At 48.5% G+C, this 17,748-nt stretch overlaps 1 protein-coding gene across 1 annotated transcript; it reads right to left on the reverse strand.

Moving 5' to 3' along the window:
- Positions 1-774: 774 nt before the first annotated feature.
- On the reverse strand, positions 775-3,103 carry LOC147608354 (uncharacterized). Its single transcript, XM_086789431.1, has 3 exons — positions 2,268-3,103; positions 1,233-1,497; positions 775-1,146 (listed from the first exon to the last, which is right to left on the reverse strand). The coding sequence occupies exons 1-3, from the start codon at positions 3,101-3,103 to the stop codon at positions 775-777; spliced, it is 1,473 nt and encodes a 490-aa protein (XP_086645557.1).
- Positions 3,104-17,748: the final 14,645 nt, after the last annotated feature.

Consider the following 17,748-nt stretch of genomic DNA (forward strand, 5'->3'; position numbering starts at 1 on the left):
ACTTTAATCACTTGGCCCCCCCTTCACACTTGGGGTTGTCCACACATGGGCTTCCTTTTTCACTCCAACTTGATGCCATTCACACTGTCCTCCATGTCCCCGTGCACACCTGCATATTGTCCAGAGAAAAACACAGGGTCGTAACAGAAACGGTCGGTTTGGACCGGGTTGGAAACGGTGTTTCCGAGTTTCCGTGAGGTCGAAAACGGCAAGAAAAGGAGTTTCTTTTGAATTTATTTTAGACATGTAGAAAACATGCATAGAGACATCCTATTAAATAAACTTATGTCAAGAGATGCAAAAAACATGCATAGAGTATTAGAGACCTCAAACAAGACACATCAAAGACTCAAGTGGACATTAGAATCATAACACTTAACAGAATGTAGATAATGAACATGTATGATGTCGTAGCAAATTCATGTGAACCATAAAAAACTGAAGGCTGAAGCATACATAGCGAGCTGCAAATTCTGATCATAATACATCATACATATCAACAATGATCATCAAACTTGGGAGTCAGAGGTGCCCACTGTGGCACTGTCGATTTTCAAAATTAAATAGTTCAAAAACTACAAAATAACGGACATGCCGGCTGTCCATAATCCCTAAGGATAAGAAAAACTAAACAAAAAACATGGAACATCAGTGAATCAGTGATCACTGTTGAGCCTCATCTGAAGCACCCGAGGAGTCTGAATCCTCCTGAGAGTCCTCATAGCTCTCGCGTGTGTCCTCACTGCAAGAAGATGAGTCCTCTCCAGTAGCCTCCTATCTAGTAGCAGCACTAGTACTAGCTGCAGCCGGCCTCCCTCTCCTACGACCACCACCACGTGTGTCGTGAACTGGTGTTGTGGCCTCCTCGTAAAGCAAAGTGTAAAGATCTCGGTCCTCTTGTAGAATTGTGGGAATATCCCGCACCTTCTCAATGTCAATCTTGTCGACATTCACTTGCATTGGCTCAGGACCCATAGCTGCCCGCTCAAGAAGCTTCAAGTTACAATTGCAGAAAACAAGACGCTTAAGTTGGGCTGTAGTCAACTTGTTCCTCCTCTTCGTATGGTAGAGCGCCCATGTGCTCCAATTCCTCTCACAAGATCTAGAGCTGCAATCTTGTGAGAGGACTCGAATGGCACGATGTCTCTGTTCAAAGAGCAGATTTAGGATTTAGTACATTATACAAATAAGGTGTTGCCGTTAAAGCTTAAGCGGAGGGGCTTCTTACTCACCAACGTAGGCACACCATGTCCATATTTCTCCCACCATGAGACCGGCTGAAGCTGCGTTTCTCGAAGTTTTGCAGTAGGTCTTGTGAGGTAGCCAGTGTTGTTGCGGAAAGCAAGGAGATCATCCTCTAAGCGTCGCAACATCTCCAAATTGCCACCACACCATTTCTCCACATAGGTTTGGAAGCCATCGTTTAGCTCCTCACACTCAAGCTGATCCTCGCTACGCCATAGAGGATGCAACACATGAGCCACGGCATGGATTGGTCTATGAAACCAAACACAACGGTTTTGCCAAATCTACTTGATCTCCGCGATTCTACAAGTAACAAACAAAACCAAAGAAAGACTTCAAAGTTAGAACTTAGAAAAGAGCCAAGACAAAAAGGCAATTTGGCAAAGGCTCATGAGCCATGAGTCATGAGCGAAGAAGTACATACCTCTCTACATAGATATGTAGGCATTGTTGTCTAGTGCCTCCCCGATCCTATCCATGTACTCATAAATGAGGCCTAGTGTACTCCCCTCCATGTCCGTAATGCGCAAGACCGTGTAGATGAGATTTAAGGTCTTCACTAATGCCTCTGCCTCTTCCCACCATGCTTCATTGAGGATCTTGCGTCTAAAATCCACAAACTTTGGGGTCATACTCTTACCCGACTGGATCCATGCATCACAACTAATAGTGCGAATCAGATTTGGCCGCACACGAAGAAGCCGCTCAAGCACTACGAACATGTATGCAAACCTCGTAGTGGATGGCTTGAGAAGCTCCAAGGTACTATTAGCCCTGTACATGCTCAAAACCTTTGGTCTCTGTGTCACAAATTTGACAATGCTCCTCGCGGTGGCAAAGATTTCGCTGACCCAAAAAATTCTCCCCAAATCCTCAATCAATAAATCAAGACTATGGGAGGCACAAGGGGTCCACACAATTGTTGGGAATGCATCCTCCAACATACTCCCCATGGAGACACAATTGCTTCCATTGTCCGTAATAACCTGCACAACATTTTGTGGGCCAATCTCCTCAATCACCTTCTTGATGTGTGTCCAAATAGGAGACCCGCAGCCGATGCATCAATGGCCTTGTAAAACATGGTGCCTTTGCAAGAGGAGATAAGCACATTATACACATTCCTCTTGCGTACATCTGACCATCCATCACATAAGATAGTGCAGCCATATTTCTTCCATGTTTCTTTCAAAAACTCAAGCTGGCCTTCTACGTTGAGTTTCTCCTTCTTTAATTCTCGTGTGCGGATTGTCTCAGCCGAGGGACCCTCCCACTCACAGCCAATGCGGCTAACGGCCCACATGGTCTTCCTCCATTGTATGGTGCGAGCCACACTGAAAGAGATAGCACACCATATAAACAAGCGCGTGACCTCCCTTGTTGCCTCCTTCATGGCTTGCTTTTGCAAGCCTGCTGTAATGCTTGCTCTTTGCAATGAACCCTTTGCAGGCACTTCCACACTAGGTAAAGGCGTCCTCTTTGCACTAGGGCCCTCACCCACACTCGAAGATACATGTGCACTGTCAACATCTATCTGGCTCTCTACTCTAGTCCTCTTTGAAGAGGCCACTTGGCTCAAGGATGCTTCACCTGTTGCATGTGCTGCCATATGCTGCTCACCAACATCCAAACCAAGGCGTTGCTTTCTCCAACCCTCAAGTGATGCCAATACATCGAGCGGCACATTTTGACATAAAGCGACATCTCTGCCTGGGACATGCCCCAAATGGTCTTTTACCCGGGTCACTGAACCTGTTTTTTCATATCCACAAAAATTACATTTCCACTTGCGGGAACCCCCACCTCCGACATATCCATCCCCTTTTGTTGCATACCGCCAATAGGGATCTGTAGGCATAGTGAGACTTGAAAGCACTTGCCCTTGAGAACCCTTGCCCTTGGAGGCTTGGGCTTGAGCCTTGAAGCCTTGAAGAATGGGCTGCCCGGCAGCCACCTGTGAGACTGGAGAGCAGGCTGCTCTGCAGAGTACAAGCCTTGGGGCCTTGTGGGGGCAAAGGCTTGAGCCTTAGGGCCTTGGCCTTGAGCCTTGGGCCCTTGTGTGGCAATGGGTGACAGGCGCAGCGTTCGCAGAATCACAGGAAAGGAGGAGCGAAATGAAGAAATCGCACGCGGCCCCCCCGTTTAACCTGCCAAAAAAAAATGTACGAAAACGGCGTTTCTGCTGGTCTGCCGTTTCCGAAAATGCCCGAATCGTTTCCAGAGGGCGAAAACGCCGTTTCTGGTTACTATGGCTACAAAGCAGAGTAGTTTCAATTGCTAATGGAAAAGCGGGCCTTGTATGGCCAAGATGCTTTATTTGTAGCGATGGGACCTTAACCATGTTCAAGGGAAGTGGCCTAGACATGCCAATCTTGTAGGGTCTAGATAAATTGTTCAGTGGTGTTTATTGCAAAGTACCTTGTCATGAAACTCATGTGTGCACTGTGCCATGCCTCTAAGCTGGAACATGTACTCTGTTCATAGTTGTCTTGGCAATATTTTTTTTTTGCTAAGGTGTCTATTTTACTTTCACTGTTGTTTCCTGAAAACATGCTTCGTTACCCTGCAATTATTAAGTTTGAGATGCTTTGATTTACTGCAATGGTTTGCATACACAATATTTTGAATGGAAGAACCTGCTTTAGCTTATTCCCATGTGCCTTCGTTTAACCATTTTAGTTACAATGTGGATTAAGTGTGTATGTAATTGTTTAATGACCTTGATTGGGTGAGCACCACTAAAACAACAAGCATGGAGTACTTAGGGGGTGTTTTAGTGCAAACCATGTAAGTTATGGGCTGTGGGAGCTTAATGATGGTTTTCTCTTACAAAATCTCGTAGAGCACTATTATGCTCTGGAACTTTATAGGGAAGGACCATGATTAATTGAAGCAACCAAGTGATGGGAATACCATGTCTTTCGCTTTTGAAGGCTGCAATATGTAAATTTACTAGTTTGCTTTCCTGCATTTTGTCATCTCTCTTGAAAGACAGCGCCAAACGGGACTTGGGGTAGCCAGAGGCAAAAGTACAAAGGGAAGATGGTTGGAAGACGGAACTGTATGGGGGTCCCCAAATATTCATGCAGACTCGGGACATGTTTGAACCTTGTACTGTTTTGTTTCGATAGTGTGTTTGATGAGAGTGGATTGCTTCCATTTGTGTATGCTTACCCTTGTTTCCTCTTTTACTGAATTGGCATCTGTTCCTATCATGTTTCATGGGTTGAGTTGCGGGCCACTGTGACTAACATCAATACCTACTCCAGGTTCAAGCAAATGTTGGCAACCACGTTGAACTAAATTGTGACCCTTGAACGGTCAAAAATAGGATTTGATTATCAAAGTGAAGGAGCTATTTTTTATGTAGGCACCATAGATGTCTGTGGACCAACCCTCGAAGATTTGGAAATGCCGGCAAAGAGCAGACAGGACCCGCCAATGGTAGGACTCCCCGAGTATTTCAAAGGGGTACCAAGAAATGGAATCTCAACATCTACTTTAATAGAGCCAGTGCCACAAAGCTATGAGCCTTTTGAGGCCACACTAAGCACCCCTCTTACGAGCGTTATGCCAAGCATTACTACTACTATTTTGGCTCCCGTCACCGTCACGAGAATATCATGTCTGGTGAACACGCCTAGCCATATCGGGGGGGTTGGGTCTGTAATAGGAGTCAGCCACTCCGGAGGAATAGCTGAGTCAATGTCGATGCTGAGCCTGTCTCTACCTTGGATCCCTGTCAGGCCTCTCTCCTGCTCTTCCTGAGGTAAGTGCCTGTGTGCAACCCAATCTCCAAGAGACCTAGCTGGTCCCATGCTCAAGGCGCCCAGGATGTGTGGTCGGGCCCCTAGCATGTGGCCACTGTGGGTAAACGGATGAGGGGGTTCCAGATCAAAGGCTGCTGAAGCTGCTCATCTGAGGCCATTGGAACAATCTATCTGAGGGATGGCCTGAAATGATCCCAAGCACGAAGTAGACTGGCTGCGAATCTGTCCTCAAAGGTAGGACTAAAACAATGGGCTTACATCTCTGTGAAGATCCATCTAGTACTCTGCGGCCACGGGCACTCCAAGGCTCGGAGTGCGAGTTGAAATTTAGGCCAAGAGGAAATCCTTCCAAGGTTCACCACCAGGTTGGAGTCCTCTGACAATCAACTTGCCCAACAGGGCACGGCTCTGTATAGGTGGATCAATGAGACCTACCCCCCCTCTGCTACGTGGCTGAATGATCTCTCCATGCCACCTTGGCCTTGGCTGGCCTCCCATTACTTCTGGCCCACAAGAAGTTTTGGATCAAACGTTGTACCTGGCCAATACAAGCCTAGAAAAGGCCCAACACGAGGTGATGTACCACATGGTGGCAAGCAGTACCTGGTTCGCCACCACCATTCTGCCTGCAAGGGATAGCCTCGCCAAGCTCCAATATAGAAGCTTCTTCCGAATACTCATAAGAAGCAGAGCGAGCTATTGCTCGGGAGAGAGATCAATGCCAACCTGGAGGTATCGGACTGGAGTGCCCCTCGAGATCCACTGGAAAGTCTCAACTGGTCACCAAGTTGGGATGGGTGTTGAGCCTACCCAAAAGCCACATGACTTGTGCCAGTTGATCTGTGCTCCTGATGTATTATGACAGAAAATCTCTATCGCCTCCACGAATCTCTGGAGATTCCCAACATCTCTAGCAAGGTAGGCTGCTATGTCGTCTGCAACAAACGCTGAGTCCAGTAGCTCCTCCTGCGTGCGGAGGGGAGGCGCAACTGAAGGGAGGGGGGAACCACCTCTCTCGTGTGTCTCCAGACTATCTCGTGCGCATCCATCACCTTGGGGGATAATGGGGCACTAGTGAGAAGAGACCGGAAGAAATCCGTGGCGATGGCTCTCACCTACGGCGGGGGATTGGAAACAATAACTCCATCCTGGCCACGTAGCCTGCGAATAGTGTCTCTCCTCCTGTGAGGGCCGGCTATCTCAAAGAAGTCTCTAGTAACTTTGTAACCGGCCTGAGTCTAGAATGAGGCCATGGCATGGTATCTATACTCCCCCCTCCTCCTCAATGGACCGAATCTCCGTGCGAGCAGCAGCGATCTGACTCTCAATCCATGGGCTGTCCGGGGGACTCTCCTGAAGACGTTGTAAAGAGGCTAGGCCCCTTCTCAGACTCCTCTCTTGCTTCCGAAATCCCTCCAATCTCCTCTGGTGGGGGCTGCCACCTGTTAGAAAATACTGACCTCCCCAAGGCCCTCATCCAAAGTGCACGTTGCAGATCTTGAGGAAAATTCTAGACCCGCCCATATTTGAACAATCCGGCTACAAATGTCGGGGTCCTGAATGAGGCTGTCTAGAATCTTGAAGCTCGCATGTTTGTCATGCCTCCATGGGTCCTCTAGGGACAGAATAACTGGGGCATGATCTGAAAATGTAGTGCCTGCCAGAATACCATTCCTCCATGGCTGCAAGTCCACTCGTCAACATAAAACTTGTCTAGTCGAGAGGTTTTGAGGCCAGTGCTCTGCCTATCAAATCGAGAAAAGATGAGACTCCCGGGGGTGCGCTCAAACTCTAGAAGATGCCAAGGGTCCTACCCCCTTAGAATGAGTATCATCTCCTCCCATGCAGAGGACACCCTTGAGACAGTGGCCGTGCCACCTCCAAGCCTGTCCTCTGCTGCCTCTATCATCTTGAAGTCATCGCCCATGCACCAAAAATCAGCTTGGGGAAGGGCCTGTCGGACAGTGCTCCAAAAGATAGCTCTACTTGCAGCCGCATTCAGGGCATAAATGTTGAGGAAGCCAACGCTATCCTCTCCAATTAAAATGGTAACCCATTGAGCACGTCCTAGAACTATGACTCCTAATCTTGTCTCACAGGCAGACGGCAGAAGTTGCTCACTGATAGAGAGACACACTCCTCCCTGCGTCCTTGAAGGGCTCACGGATGGAGACCAAAAAGTATGACTCTTGCCTGGTAGAATCTTCTCGTAGCGGCGGGTATGCCCCTTAGTAAGATGGTGCTCCTGAAGGAAAAGAATGTCGATAGATCCCCCCACCATAGCTCGATGTAGCTCTCTTCTAAGGACACCTCATCTCTGAAGGCACCGAGGCCCCCCTAAGCCCTGAATGTTCCATGAGACAATCCTCATATCAATGTTTGTGTGAGGCGGAACTACTAGAACTGCCCTCCACGCGAAGAGTCTTGGGCAAGGGCTTAGACGGGGATTAGTCACAATCTGTCGTGGTGCAGAGTCGCGCCAAGTGGGCGTGGATCCTGCCCTCCATGTACTGCCACTCTACCCGAGCGCGAGAGTATGCATACTCTGTGCTCCATCGATCACAATGGAGGTATCTGTAAGAAGGGGGGAGAGGTACTGCGAGAGAGGGAGGTATGAACACAAAAAGCAGCACCTCCAGGCTGGAGGTCACCATCTCCCCTCCCTGGCCTCTGTGGGCTGATCCACCAAGCTCCTGGCCAAAAGGCCATAATAGATGAGTAAGAACGTCGGTGATCCGGAGATCTTGCAGATGATGCGATAGCTCAACTGCCTGATCTTGTATGGTAGCGGCCACCGACTCTGGATCCCACTTTGTCTCAGGGTCTGCGCTCAAGGGGAAAGAGAAGATCATCGCGCCATTCTCTGGCGTAGAGGGTTTGGAGTGGTGGAAGACCACACATACCCGAATAGGGGCTACGATCTCCTCGAACCTGTCTGTCCCTTCCGTTGGAAGACACCGGAAGTAACTATAATCCACAGGCTGCCCTAAGATCTCGAGGGGCCTGCCTGGAGACTCAGGTGGGAGAGCCCTCACTGGTGAGGCCGCAATAGTCATCTCTGCCGGCTCTGAGAAATGATGAATCAGGTGGCGAACGGTACTTGTCGGCTGTCTCCTCTCCGGGTCAGGGGCTGCTGGGGGCCAACAGGAATGCTTTGGAGGGGGGGGAGGGGGGGTAGGTACAGAGAAAGAGGAAGGGGCAAATGGAGCGACTGCGGGAGGAGTCAGAGAGGCGAGGGTGGGGGAGGAGGGGGAGGCGGCGGGGAAGGAGGCGAGGGGGAGTGGGAAGGCGGAGAGGCTGCAGAGGGATGCTGCTGAGAGGTATCCATCAGAGAGGAAGGCTGCTGGGGAAGGCTCGATGAAGCGAGGGTGGGGTCAACTTGCCCCATTGGGCATTGAAGGCCAGAGGAGAAGTCGCGAGAGAAGGAATCGGCTGCCACCGTGCGCGCGCGCACGGGGGGGGTCTCCGTGACTGGAGGGGGCCCACCGTCTGCAGGCGGGTGCTGTGTGACAAGTGCTCGAAATGGTTCTCTGATAGAACCGAATCCTCCTGCATGTTGCCAGCCTGGCGCACACGGTGGCGATGCTTAGCTCTGGTGCTCGGTTGGTGATTGGGACGGGAGCCAACCGTCTACCACTCTCCCGCTGATGGGTCATCCGTGGTCGGAACCTGGTGCTCCGCAGCCTGGGAACCTGCTCCTCCCTCGGCCCCTTGATGAGGATACGAGTAGGAAGTAGGTGGGGGAACCACCGGGGGCGGAACCTGCTCCTCCCTCGGCCCCTTGATGAGGATACGAGTAGGAAGTAGGTGGGGGAACCACCGGGGGCGGTCGCCTAGTCTGACACCGAGGGAAAACTCTGGTTAGAATCCAGATGACCCATCTGTCTGCAAATAAAGCATTGGCCTGGTGTTAAGATTCTAGAAATGGGATTGGTCATGGTGAAGGACATAGATTAAGCATAAAATTAAGGTGGATTAAACCACACTAAAAACTCCATGACTAGAGAGAGAGAGAGAGATTGCACACTCAACACTATTCCCTTGTATTGCATATCACAATGAACCATACAATGATATAGGCTCTCAAGCCTTATCCCACTTTACACATCATCATCCATGTGGCAACTCCTTTTCCACTTCTTTTGGTCAACACTCACACACCATACAATATTACATGTGGCATTCCATCTCACCACAATATCTTGCACTTCTAGAGTGCTTTCCCACATACACACAATATCTTGCACCTCTAGGGTGCTTTCCCACATACACACAACACTGCGATTATATCTCTCAACACCCCCTCTTAATCGAGGTGTTCCACAACTCACCCATCATCCATCACCCATATCAATGTAGCATTGCACAAACGCAATCGCTATCTCTCAACACTCCCCCTCAATGATACATTGGAGTGTTTATCAACCAAACATGTGTGCACGTGTCTACCATCTTAGACACCTAGTCCATTTTGAGCCGACTCGTCGCTCACAGCGGAACCACTGAGTCTGATTTGAACGTAGAAGTTCAGGTGGGATCCAACCCATGCGCATGCACCTCACACGTGCATCGCTCTTGCACACATCACAACAACCATTTTGAGCTTCTCGGTGAGCTCGGGTAGGTTACCCTCATACCATGGATGATTACAAAAAATTCTGTTTTGAGCACGCATGCTCGTGGATGATTTGTCCATCATCATGTTTGGGTGAAAAATACAAAATTACAAAGCCTTTTTGGCCAAAGCCGGGCAGCGGACCCTTATGCGGATGAGTGATCTCCATAAAATAAATTTTTAGAACCATGTTAACACCACCTAGTGGGAACCATTAAGGTGTGTGTGAATCAAAATCTAAGGGTTAAAGAACCTTAGATCTTTTTTTTTCTTTAAAAAAAAAAAAAAACAAAAATCCGCTGCACGCATTGAATGCAGTGCAGGTAGCGGACTGTCTTCTGCATCGCTGGCGCCTTGCTTTTGTGACCCACGTCACCTGCAAGCATTAGTCACACCGCTTCTTGTGCTACACGCCAAATGCCTCAAATGCTCCTATGCTGCAGCTAGGGGACCCGCTCTTCACTCTTCTTCTTCACAAGCTTCTTACGCTACCTGTTGTTGCAGCTCCCATGGCGACCTTACACGCAGTCGCCTTCTTCCAGGGCACCAAACTGCACCTGCTCTCTCTCTTTGCTGGCTCTACTACCTTCCAAATTCTTCAGCTTCATGCCGCTGCTGTCACTGAGGTCACCACAGCAGCCGCCGCCACCGCCTTGTTTGGGCGCCAGTCAGCTTGCTACAGTCACGCTGCTGTTTTTCTTTTGCAAAAATTTCAGTTCTTTTACGCTGCTTCTGATCCGCCTGTCTCTTCCCAAATGACCGTAACTAGGCTGCGCCTTGGTTATCCGTTTCGTGCACCCAGCGTCCAGCCTCACCCTTTGCAATATGGCTGCTGCCGAGGGCAAGGTCGACTTGGGCACCTTCGCTGGGCGCTTCTCGCTGGACCGCAACTCAGTCCGCTTCAACGGCCACTTCACCAGCCGCCGGGACGCCCGCCAGCTCCTACAACCTTCCTCATGACCTATGCATAAGGGTTTTTGCCTACTCTCGGCTGCCTTCTACTGACGAGTGTATCGCATGTGTGCGAGGGGCTGCTGGCTTTTCTTTAATCTCTATGAGTCATCATGCATCGTTGCTATGTGAAGTTCGCATGCTCCACATTGCGCACACTGTTGTGCGTCTGGCTGCCTGCAGTTTCTCACCAACCATAACTGCTTTAATTGTGCCAATACCTTGACATTTCCATTTGAGGTGGCTTCTTTCATCCAAGAAACCACTAGTCTTGGTCTTCAAATGACTATGCAAGCTTGATATGCAACTCCTCCATGAGCTGCAAATTTCTTTGCTCCACTATCATCTCTGTGAGCTTCCATTTCAGCTCCAAATGAGTTGTGTGTGCAACTCCTCTTGTTGTACCTTCTCATGCTGTTGGCTCTCATATGAGCTTCAAAACTCCATAGCATCTCCCGTTGCTACTTTTGCCTCTCCAAGACCTCCAAGTTGAGGTGTTCCATTACCATTGGCATGGCCTTCATGGTTTCTAAATTAGCATGCTTTTCCTTCAATGCATGCATCCATTCAAGGGTGCTTTTCCATTTTGGTTTCTCTCAAGAAACCAAGGTGCAAACCAATGTGAAAACTCCAAAAGCTTCCACCAAACATTGCCCATCTTTTATGAACAAAACAATGAGCATCACTCTTTCCAATGTGCTCAACCATGGACTTCTTCTAAGCCCATAACCGCTTGTCCCTTCTTAGACAAGCATTGCACCTCTTACACTCTTTGCTTGGAAGCAAAGAACCTTGGGATTCTTCCATCCCGTCCAGCAACCCTTATACATTGAGCATTTTTCCATGCTCAAACACAAAACTTTGAGGCAAAACTTCACAAAACCAACCTTCTTGAGGCATAATCAGTAGCATATCTTCTCTTGGCAACTTTTCCTTGACGACGATGAAGACTCCATAGCCTTCATAATGCTGAAATCTCCATTTTCAGCTTCCTTGATGATGAGCAAACTCTCCATGTTGCAAAACTCCATTTGCAACTCTCTTGGGCAGCTTCTATGCAACTTCCTTGTTGCAAATCTCCTCTCTAACTTGAGAATGGTAGCTCCAAATCTCTCTCAAATCCTCACAAATGCAAATCCAAATCATAATATGAGTGTGCATAATTTTTTTCATAATAAGCTGAAAATATAATGCTTAATCAAAGAAACACACAACCAAACTAATATACATAATAATCACCCATGACCAAGAGCCCATTTGGCTCTGATACCATGTTAAGATTCTAGAAATGGGATTGGTCATGGTGAAGGACATAGATTAAGCATAAAATTAAGGTGGATTAAACCACACTAAAAACTCCATGACTAGAGAGAGAGAGAGAGATTGCACACTCAACACTATTCCCTTGTATTGCATATCACAATGAACCATACAATGATATAGGCTCTCAAGCCTTATCCCACTTTACACATCATCATCCATGTGGCAACTCCTTTTCCACTTCTTTTGGTCAACACTCACACACCATACAATATTACATGTGGCATTCCATCTCACCACAATATCTTGCACTTCTAGAGTGCTTTCCCACATACACACAATATCTTGCACCTCTAGGGTGCTTTCCCACATACACACAACACCGCGATTATATCTCTCAACACCTGGAAGGCCGGAATACTCCACTCGCTGCATAATGGGATCGCCCCGAAGACTGGGAATAGATATCATGTGAGGACAGAATCATGTGGGAATAGATATCATGTGAGGCATAGAATCCGACAAGGCAATACAAATGCGGAGAGATGGAATTCCCGTTGCTCGTGCGAGGGCCGAGGTAGCGGTGGGGGGGATTCCATCACTCTCCCGATGGCACCACCAATCACTGGGAGAAAAGGAAGGTATTCGTTCCCGAGGCCTCGAAAGCAGACTGTAACGGGAAAGCTTGAAACTCCAGCTAATGGGTCACGTGCCGGGTCGAAGCTGTGCTGCCACCATGCGAAGAAGGCTTGGGCCGTACGCAATGCAATGGGGCTTAGCTGCATGACAAGATCAGACACCGCTGGTGAGTCGAACTCAACTGGTAGTAGCCGCGTCCCAAAGAATGAATATCTGCGATCTTTGCTGGCGCACTAGGAGGCTTAGCTTGAAGAAGATCTCTGAGTTGGCCATGCGCGGGGCGGCTATTGACAATCTTGCATACCAGAGTGGAGGCCTCTAGGGATGCGACAGTCGTAGTGAGAAGCTGCAGGTCCGCTTTGGAAAACGAAAGGCAGGTAATGGCGGCCTTGGTCGGGGGAGATGGAGCGGCTGCCATGCAGTCCTCCTGGAGACGAAGACCAGAAGAGGCCGAAACTTGCCAAAACAATGAAGAAATACCCACAACCTGAGGGCGTTGTCGGAGGAACAAGGACGGGCTAGAGATGGCGGAGAAGAGAGGAAAGGGAGGGCGCAGAAAGGGAAAGAAAAGAAAGAGAAAAAGGAAAAAAGAAAAAAGAAAAAAAGAAAAAGAAAAGAAAGAAAAAGAAAAGAAAAGAAGAAGAAGAAGAAGGAAAGAACGAAAGAAAAGAAGAAAGAAAGAAAAGAACAAGAAAAGAAAAAAGAGAAGAAAGAAAGAAGGGAAGAAAAGAAAAGAAAAGAAAAAACGACGAAGGGCGGGCGAGCACGCACACACGGAGAGGGGGGAGGGAAGGGCAAGCGAAATGAAACTGGGAGGTGTTGGGGGCGCGAAGAAGGAAGGGGGGGCAAGAGCAGCTGGCGAAGGGGGGCGAGGCATAGGTAGAGCCACAGCCCGGGGGGGGTGAGCAGGTTGCGCTACCGACTTCCAACAACAATTATATTTGAGGCTGGTGATGCATTTTAGAAGCCATAGCCACAATTATCCAGTCCTCAAACTACCTGACAGTTGCAAATAATATAAACCATCTCATGGTGTAAGGGGAGCTTCAGAAGTTCCGCACAGCCAATAGTTTACCGCAAATGTTGTTCATTCATGGCTTCATTAATTCATTTCTTACTTTGTTGTTGTTCATAGAGCCGACCAAGAAAGGGTTATGTTAGCCGCTATGCACCTCTTCAGAGATGCAAGCATATGGTGGGAGGATAGCAGAGCCAACATACCGATCTAGTGATTGGTGTGGTGGCTTGTGAGTGGTTTCGGTTGTGGAGGACCTCAAGACTCGGTTCTTGCCTTCACAATACCTTGTGCATCTTGGGGACAAGTTTTAGGGCCTACGACAACTTTGCGCAACCCCTCCTCACCCATGCAAACAAGGTCACCCAATTAGGACTTCAACTCCTTTGAGCGAGTTGCCTAGCAAACTCACTTAGAGTTGACTCCATGTATGACGAGGCCATAGTCGGTTTTGGTGCCGACATTAGTTGTAGAGTTGCGTCGGTAGCATGCAATTTCTTTCTATTTGCCGAGGGCCCGTGTGGGCAAGTGTTGGTGGTATGGGATGCGAGTGTTGACTAGTGGAACCTTGGCCCCTAGCTCGGGGGTGGATTGAAGTAATGATCCTATGGTTGGGTGGTGAGCTTGCCTGCACCCTTTCTATTTGGTTTTCTCTAATCTTGTGTGGAACCGTGTTTAGGAGATCTTGATTGGATAGGCTTGGGAGGCCTCTTACACTTGGTATTAGAGCGACCTAAACGCAGAGTTTGCAAAGGTTTGCGTGTCTCTCATGGTTTATCTCGTGTCGTGATTCCGAGGTATTCTCTCGGCACCACAATTGATTGTCTCGTCAAGATGTATGCTTTCTAGGATTATTGTCAGGCAGATGTAGGTGGATTCTGCGAGAGGGGGAAAGTGGAGACTCATGCGTGTAGGAAGGATGTGTAGAAATTCCTAAAAACTCTTGTTCCTTTGGTCGTCTCTTTGATGGCTGTGTATTAGCGTTTCAACTTGACCATGTATGGTATGTGGTGGATTAACCTAGCCTGCACATCACATTCGTAGGGCTAGGCACCTGGGTGAGCATGGGCTGCTTGCACAGCCACATGTTGGGCACTAGGTGCAGAACCATATAGCCAGTTGCTGGTGGGAGCAGAACAAGTTACGCCAGCAGCTTGTGTGGCAAAAAAACAGATGGTGCATAAGGCAGCCAGTCTGTTGGCATAGCCCATCAGAGAAGAGAAAGAGAAGCACAGCACAGTAGAGCAGGAAGAGGAGGCTACAGGGCAGCAGAATTGTGTTAGGGTAGAAGCAATGCTACTGTGCGTTGATAGAGATCTAGGGCGCCGGTTGCAGGCGGCCAGGAGAAAAGCGTGCCTTGGTCTTTTAAAAAGATTCTAGTAAAAGCGCCTTGGTTTTTTAAAGGAGAGTTGCCAAAAGATTCTGGGCGCTGGTTACAGATGGTCAGGAGAAAAGCGTGCCTTGGTTTTTTGAGAAGATTCTGGTAGCAGGCGGCTAGGAGGAAATCGTGCCTTGGTTTTTTTAAGAAGTGTTGCCAGAAGATATTTTGGGCGTTGGTTGTAGGCGGCCAGGAGAAAAGCGTGCCTTGGTTTTTTAAGAAGATTCTAGTAGTAGGCAGCTAGGAGAAAAACGTGCCTTGGTTGTTTTAAGGAGAGTTGCTACAAATAACCATAAACAGAAAGCATGCTGTTTTATAAAAAAGCAACCTTCTTAAAAAAAGGATACTTGGCCACTTTTAGAGTTCTAGAAAGAGGTGCCCATATTTTTGAAGAGAAAAAGCCTTATAAGCTTTTAAAAAAAGCTTGGGCCGCACCTATTTAAACGAGCACATAGTCCTTTAATCATCTCACCTTGAGATTTTCTTATGTTCTGCGTGGAGCAAAACATCGAGGAGCAGAGTACGCACCTCTTTTCTTGTACATGGAGCTCGAGAAACCTTTGGTACTCGAGCTTTGTACACATCCTATTTGATCCTGGTAGCACTCTCAATTTTACTAATGCAGAGACCATATTCATCAGAAACGGGAACGGAAACGGGGAAACAAGTTTTTAGGGGTGGAAAAGGCCGTTTTCTGTGACAAGATCACTTGGGAAACGAGAAACGGCCATGGAAACGGATGGGTTCCTGAAAAGGAGAGACTGAAACGGCTGTTTCTTGTGACTATGGCAGAGACCCGGCCAAGTGATCATGTCTATTGTGTGAACCTGGCGGCAGGCCATGGACAGATCTAGGATAGATGTGTGACCTAGTTACCTACATCTATCCAGAGTTATTTGGATAGACTAGATTTTCTGTTGATGAATCTAGATAGGGTAGACATTAGTATAGGTAAAGAATGGTTTCATAACCATGATGCCCATGTAAATTGGACGGATCATTGTCACCAATTGGCCGACCATTTGGTCCATCTCCAGTTTTTGTGTCTCGTTCACTTGAGCCCACGGTGTCTCATGTGAAGAGGCCAGTATTTTGCTAACATGGATGGGAGCCAGACTGGTGCCACCCGTGTGTTAGCAGGATGGTGTCGTATGGACGGGAGCCAGACTGGTGCCACCCGTGTATGCCGACCATTTGGTCCATCTCCAGTTTTTGTGTCTCGTTCACTTGAGGCCAGGCCCGGTGTCTCATGTGAAGAGGCCAGTATTTTGCTGACATGGACGGGAGCCAGACTGGTGCCACCCGTGTGTTAGCAGGATGGTGTCGTATGGACGGGAGCTAGACTGGTGCCACCCGTGTATGACCTGGATTGTGTTCGACCCATGGGATTGTCACGCCATGGAAGAGTCAGTATTCGTGTCGTGTTTTGCCTATGGGATTGTCACTCCATAGGGAGGCTCGTGCCCGGAACTGTGTCTTACCTATGGGATTGTCACTCCATAGGAAGACTAGGTTTTTATGTTTTACGTCGTGCCATTTTTGTGCCGACAGATATTTTGTACTTGTTCCATGAACGGGAGATATGTCCATGATACTATTTGCACATGCACTCATATTTTGCATGTTTGAAACTGTTTTCGCATGACTTGTATTTGTGTGTTTGCCTGCTTGACGTGTCACTTATTGAGCGGGGACGCCTGCCAGTGAGTCGTGAAGTCTGCTCTGTCTTCTGACGAGTTTTGGTGCATGTGAACAGGTGGTAAGTATATTGCACATGTTGGTTTAATATTTCATATTTTAACCCTTTGTTTTATAAGGTTATTTGTTTAGACTCACTTAAAAGTGGGCACCCCCTTTGGGTACCCACTTAGGGGCCAAGGTGGGGAGCCCCACTTAATAAGTGTGTGTGTGGGGGTGGGTCACCTACCCACACCCCTTTGGAACTGGCCACCCACATGCAAGCGTGGGGAGCCGACCAACACAATAGTTTAAACGCCACTCTAACTTTTATAAAACAGAAGCCATCACCTCCATCGTAGATCATCAAGCAATCGTTTTCCACCATCTTTGTAAAAAAAAAAAAAAGGATCAGCCCACGTCCATCGCTTGCGTTCGTTTTCCCAGGCGATTACTGTACTGCTGCGCATGCTCTTTCCTAGGCGGCTGCATCTCCACAGGCTGCGCAAAACTCACCCAGGCTGCTACTGTACTGCTACGCATGCTCTTCCACAGGCGGCTGTACTTCCAGCAAGCGGCTGCACCTGTTTCCTAGCAGACAGCTGTACTTCCAGCAAGCGGCTGTACTTCCACAGGCGGCTGCACCTGTTTCCCAGCAGGCTGCGTGATTCTCTGCAGGCGGCCAAAACAGCTAGCATCCAGGCGGCTGCTCTTTCTGCCCTGCAAGCGGCTGTTTCACTTTTGTCCAGCAGGCTGCACCTGTTTACTTCAGGCGCCTACCCCACCTGCTCTCCTGCAGGTGTTACTGAACTGCACCCAGGCGTTACTGAACCGTTCCATCTCCTCTTTGCAACCAAGGTGTTCATCTACAGCCAGGCGACTGCATCCCTGGTATCCTCCACTAGTAGCTGCACACAGATAGACACCATGGGTATTGGACTTCCATCTGCCATCCACAAGTAAGTGAATTTTCAGATTTAAGTAAAGTATTTTGTTATAAATTTGATAAGGGACTCTCTCCACGGCAACACCCGTTCGATGCCAGGTAGTCCAAGCTCTATTGGAGAACCTCGGTCTAAAGGTGCTGAGATGGGGAGAGCCAGGCGTTAGTACGGGAGCGCCTGTTTGTGCGAGGTCCTGGAACACCAATTGGGCACTCTCTGCGGAGTCCAGTGAAAGTACAGGACCGTAGAGACTG

This window comes from Cibotium barometz, chromosome 53, assembly GCF_041138505.1.
Source record: "Cibotium barometz isolate CiBa-2024 chromosome 53, ASM4113850v1, whole genome shotgun sequence".
Classification (NCBI taxonomy): Eukaryota; Viridiplantae; Streptophyta; class Polypodiopsida; order Cyatheales; family Cibotiaceae; genus Cibotium; species Cibotium barometz.